Below are 5829 nucleotides of genomic sequence, written 5' to 3'. Positions count from 1 at the left end.
TAAAAATATACTTTATTGACTTTTTTACAGAGTGGAAGGAAGAGGGATAGAGAATTAGAAACATCAAAGAGAGAGAAACCTCAATCAGCTGCCTCCTGCACACTCCCTACTAGGGATGTGCCCACAACCAAGGTACATGCCCTTGACCGGAATCGAACCTGGGACCCTTCAGTCCGCAGGCTGATGCTCTATCCACTGAGCCAAACCAGTTAGGGCAGGCCAGAGATTTTCAACACGTATGCTGCAGGAGTTCTTAACATGCAGCACCCGCCAAAGGGGTCGCGACCCACAGGTTGAGAACCGCTGATCTAGGCGAACCGGACCCAGGGAACCAGATGCAGGATGAGTTTGTGCACACAGAGGGCTGGTTGTCCTGGGACTTGGCCCCCACCCCTCAGGCCACTTTGTAGCCGGGAGGGAGCTGGTGGCATTGAAAGGCAAGAGCAGTGGCACCAGCTGGCAGGATGCCGGAATGTCCCAAGGACAGGGGCTCAGTGCATCCTGGGCTGGTGGTCCCTGTGGAGCTGGAGATCGAATCCTCCCACTCGCCCATGGGGCCGCTGGGACACTCACCAGAGGCTCTGCAGGCGGGTCATGTGGCTCAGTCCTTGCGCGAGTACAGCCAGGGTGGAGTCGTCCAGGGGGAAGTGGCTGAGGCTGGAGGGGAGGAGCCAGAGGAGGCCTTGGCATTGCTGGGGTTGGGCCCCACATGCAGATCGAGGCCCGTCAGTCCAGCTGCCTGAGGCCTCAGTGCTTGGCAATGCCAGCTGCCCAGACAGCCACCTCCATCCACATGGTGCCAAAACATCGCACACAGCAAAACTGCCCGGGGGAAGCCAAACATGACAGCCATCCCAGCAGCAGCTCCATTTCTGAACCACACGGGACCCGGACTACTGATCAGTAACCAGAGCGACCACATATCCAGGCTCAGGGCCATCCTGGCTGGTGTGGCTCAGTGGTTGAGCACGGTCCTGTGCACCGAAAGGTCGCCGGTTCAATTCCCGGTCAGGGCACATGCCTGGGTTGCTGGCTCCATCCCCAGTAGGGGGCGTGCAGGAGGCCACCAATCAATGTTTCTCTCACATGAAGGGCCACAGGTCTGCTCTGTTCCCTGCAGCACCTCTAGTTCCAGGTCCTGGCTCAGGTGCCCAGGTGCCCAGGTGCCCAGGTGAGTCCATATTTGCCAGGTGCATACATGAGCCCATGAATGACCTCATTGGCCTCCAACCCTCCAAACAAAATCTCCCAGAGGCAGGGAGGATGAGCAGAGGGCAGGCACATGGAGGGGGACAGTTCAGTGGTAAGACACGTGAGCCTTCTGGTCAAAGTCGCCCTAATACCACCCCCATCCCTGGGCCAAAGCAGGCCAAAGGGGGGGAATTTCATTGTGAAGAAGCAACGAGTCAGAAGGCCACTTCTGCACTGTCTCCAAAACACAGGTCAGTGATCTGGAGCAAAGGTTACCAACTGTCCTTTCAGAGCCGTTTTCCCAGGAATGTCGCCCTCAGGGATCGCATGTCCGCCACCGCATATTTCTACCATGACGAACTTAGATCGAGCGTGTGTGTTTGGTCATGGGAAGAACTCAGAGATTAAAAGCAGGGGATTCCCCGTTAAATGCTCCCTCTAGATGTTATTAAGTCTGAGATGGGGCCTCGCCTTCAGACCGAGGCTGTTTCTGGTGTTTCTAAGAATTTTGCTTATTTCAAAACTATAACTTCTAGGCCACTTCTGGGCTATAAATGCCAAATTATAAAAGTTGCCAGAACCTAAAAAAAGACACGGTAGGCAAATGGCAGTGGACATCTGTGGATTTTTTTTCTGCCCAGGTTCTGTTTCCTTTTGTTCTGTGAATAGCAGAAATACCCTGAAATACCCCCTCTCCCCCGAAGTCCAGGGCATTGGGTGGGCCCGTGACCCAGATCGGCCCAATCAAAATACGGCGTGCTCAGAGCCACAGTGATGGGTGTAGGAATGGCCATGTGGCCCGCCCTGGTCCAGTGAGCATCAACCAAAGGCCTTTGGGGTAGGTACTGGGAGGAAGTACCAGTAGTTGTAGCTGCAGGAACAGCCTGCCTGAGAACGAAGTCGAGAGGGAGAGAGCCCTGACCAGTTAGCTCCGTGGTTAGAGCGTCGGCCTGCGGACGGAAGGGCAGACCCCTGGGTTTCATGCGGGAGGCAACCAATCCATGTGTCTCTCTCTCATCAATGTTTCTCTCTGTCTCTCTCTCTCCCTCCCACTCTCTCTAAAAAATAAAAACCAATGGGAAAAAATATCCTCAGGTGAGGATTTAAACAAACAAACAAAAAAGGTGGCGAGGGAGAGAGCCAGAGAGAAAGGCAGGGGTGGGGTGGTGGGAACAAACATAGAGCCTGGATCCAGCCAAGCCTGAAGCCAGCGGCCTTGTAATATCCGGAGACGTGAGCCCGTGTGTCTCTGGCTCGGGTGGGTTGGAGTGAGCGAGCCTTGAGACAGCCCTCAGAGCCGGGTCAGGGAGTAAAGAGGAGGGCGCCCAGCTCACCGGGCCATTCGGGGATTGGACAGTTTGTGGTCACAAAAGCTGCCAGGGTGGCTAGGCCTGCCCCCAACAGCCCTTCCCGGCATGACCCTCAGCACTTACTCGAGCCTCCTCAGCCAGCTCCTGCCTTTGAGGGCCCCCGCCAGCACCGTGGAGGCCTCCTCACCAAGTTGATTGTTAGACAAGCTGTGGGGGGACCAGGCGCGAGGGGGGGGTTAGACAAGCCTGCCCAGCCCCAGGCCCCTCGGTGCCCGCAGGAGCCCATCCTAGCCCACCCCTCCCGCCCAGGCTCCCTGGGGGCATCCTCGCTCCAACAGTCAGGCTCCGGGGTCCTTGAGGAGGGGGCATGGCCGTCACAACGGACCGGGCTAAGAAATGATGCCCTGAGTGAGGGCTGCAAAAGAGGAGGCCAGGGACAACCCCCCGCCCCCCATACAGTGGTCTTTTCTGTTCATCCACAGCCACCTGGGCAGAGAAGGGTTCTGACCAGGTTACAGATGAGGCATGCAAGCCTGGAGCGGCACAGCTTTGTGCCCAGGACACTCTGAATGAGGGGTGGAGTTGGGACAAAGAACACAGCGCCCAGCCTTCCCCAGGCCACACCCAGAGAGGCTGGGCTCCATCAGGGAGAACGTGATCCCTTGACGGCCACTCCCCAGCTCCCCAGAGCCCCGCCCCCCTGTCCTCTCCACCCCTGGCCCTTCCCAGACCCCTCCTCCCGGAGACTCACTCCAGCTCCTCCAGGTGGCGACAGCGGCTCAGACCAGACGCCAGGGGGGCCAGGCCCCCAGAGCTCACACAGCTGGAGGCCAGCCTGGTGGGGGTCAGAGGGCAGCATGTCAGGCAGGAGCTCTGGGTCTTGGGGGCTCTGAGTGCTGATGGCGGAGGGCAAGGAAGTGGGGGGGAAGCGGGAGGGGGTCCTCCTTTCCTTCCTAAATCTCTCCCCCTGAATCAGCAAGTTGAGACATTGCTTGGAGGCAGGACTAGTTATTTCCTAAACCAGTGGTCGGCAAACTGCGGCTCATGAGCCACATGCGGCTCTTTGGCCCCTTGAGTGTGGCTCTTCCACAAAATACCACGTGCGGGAGCACATGTACAGTGCGACTGGAAACTTCGCGCATGTACAGTGCGATTGAAACTTTGTGGCCCATGCGCAGAAGTTGGTATTTTGTGGAAGAGCCACACTCAAGGGGCCAAAGAGCCGCATGTGGCTCGCAAGCCGCAGTTTGCCGACCACTGTCCTAAACTCTCATCATTCAGATGGCAGCTTCACAACTTATGCCATAAGTGGGCGTCACTGTAAGTCTAGCTAGTGACTGCCCATGTCCGTGAGCTCTACGCCTTTATTTAAACAACAACAACAACCAAAAGAAGCAAGTGTGGAGCGGCGTTAAAGACTCATTGGCGCCCCGGCCAGTGTGGCTCAGTGGTTGAGTGCCGACCTACAAACCAGGAGGTCACGGTTTGATTCCCATCAGGGCTCATGCCCGGGTGGTGGACTTGATCCCCAGTAGGAGGCGTGCAGGAGGCAGCTGATGAATGGTTCTCATCATTGCTGTTTCTCTCCCTCTCTTCCTCTCTGAAATCAATAAAAAAAAAAAACTTATTAAAAAAAAAGACATATTGGCAAAGGAGACCTTCTCTGGGATGCAAACAGTGGGATTAACACAGAATTGAAAGTTAGGAAAGTCTCATTTTGCAACCATCACACTGGTTACTTGGTCCAGGCAAGAATTGCCGACGGATGCCAAAACTCCGTGGGTGAAGGTGTGAGGCAGAACAGGAAATTTACAGAAACTTAAGGCAGCTCCGTCAAAGACACTTGCTGATGAGAAAGAGGAAAAAAGTAGGAGCTGTGGGACTGAAGACACCTGGCAGATGCCACCTACACCAGGTGCTCACAGTTCACGTCAGCGGTCAGGGGACGAACAGACGTCACGGACGTACAGATGTGACCAGCTGAGGACACACGGAGCCTCTGAGGTGCTCCTGCCCAACATGCAGAACCTGCATCTCAGCTCGAGGGAACGGCGGACAAGCCGGGCTGTGGGCGGTCGACAGTAACCGGCGTGTGACCGTCATGATCATATCATGGAAGACCCGAGGGCTGGGGACCTGCTCCGCAGGCAGGAGACCAAGGAGAGATGGCAACGCACGGCCGTGTGTGGTCCAGGACTGAGGGCGGGGCGGGGGAGGGGTGCAATAAACATCATTATTGGGACAATTGGCAAAACTGGAGTATGAACTATAGTTTAGATAATAGAAGCGTGTCAGTGTGAAATTTCATGTTTTTTGCTGGATCCTGGGAAACACTGTCCTCTTAGGAAATTCACTGAAACGTTAAGGGAGGAAGGGACATGCTTGTGCAACTCGTTTTGAAATGTTTGAAAAGGGGAGAAAGAGGGAGAGGGGAAGGAACGAGGGGAGGGGTGAGGGAAGAGGGAGGGAAGACGAGAGCCAATGTGAGAAGAACCCTGACGAAGGGTGAATTTGGGAGAATGGTAGATGGAAGTTCTCCGTCTGCTTACAGCTTTGCGCTGAGATTGCAATGATTTCCAAGTCATAAAGCAGTGGTTCTCAACCTGTGGGTCGAGACCCCTTTGGGGGTCGAATGACCCTTTCACAGGGGTCGCCTAAGACCATCGGAAAAACACATATATAATTACATACTGTTTTTGTGATGAATCACTATGCTTTCATTATGTTCAATGTGTCACCGTGAAAATACATCCTGCATATCAGATATTTACATGACGATTCATCACAGTAGCAACATTACAGTTATGAAGTAGCAACGCAAATAATTTTATGGTTGGGGGTCAGCACAACATGAGGAGCTGTATGAAAGGGTCACGGCATTAGGAAGGTTGAGAACCACTGTCATAAAGGGTGTGGGAAAGGGGATTCCTTTCTCGCCCGTGGCCACGTCTATGAACACACACCCTGACACCAGCCACACCCTGGCGTCAACTCCAGGGCTGAGCTGGGTCTCTGCCCCGGGATCTGGGCCGGGTTCCCCTGAGCTCAGGCGTGGGGAGTGCAGGGCGGGCAGAGCTGCGGCCTGGGGATGGTCCTGTCCGCTTACCGGAAGGTCTTCAGCTCCGAGAGGGGCAGCAGGGAGCTCTGCAGCAGCTGGCAGCTGGCGTGGCAGAGGGTCACCTGGGACAAGCTGAAGGGCCAAGCATAGTCCAAGGCATTTCAGGCTGGACGACCTCAGGGATCATCCGTCATAAGGAGACGGGGAGGCCCAGAAAGGGGAAAAGCCCACCAAGAGCTCCCAGTGGGGCAGGTCCCCCCGCCATGTCAC

At 55.6% G+C, this 5829-nt stretch overlaps 1 protein-coding gene across 1 annotated transcript in view; it reads right to left on the bottom strand.

The window, feature by feature from the left end:
* NLRC5 (NLR family, CARD domain containing 5) overlaps positions 1-5829 on the bottom strand; it is a 92033-nt gene that overhangs the window by 23811 nt on the left and 62393 nt on the right. Inside the window, exons 37-40 of the mRNA XM_006752861.2 lie at positions 5608-5691; positions 3253-3336; positions 2625-2708; positions 574-657 (exon numbers count right to left, since the gene is read on the bottom strand). Coding sequence (XP_006752924.1) covers positions 574-657; positions 2625-2708; positions 3253-3336; positions 5608-5691 — 336 coding nt within the window. The remainder of the gene's footprint in view (positions 1-573; positions 658-2624; positions 2709-3252; positions 3337-5607; positions 5692-5829) is intronic.

Source organism: Myotis davidii, unplaced genomic scaffold (genome assembly GCF_000327345.1).
Source record: "Myotis davidii unplaced genomic scaffold, ASM32734v1 scaffold590, whole genome shotgun sequence".
NCBI lineage: Eukaryota > Metazoa > Chordata > Mammalia > Chiroptera > Vespertilionidae > Myotis > Myotis davidii.
The sequence above is the reverse complement of the archived record's forward strand: the minus strand, read 5'-3'. Positions and strand labels throughout refer to the sequence as shown.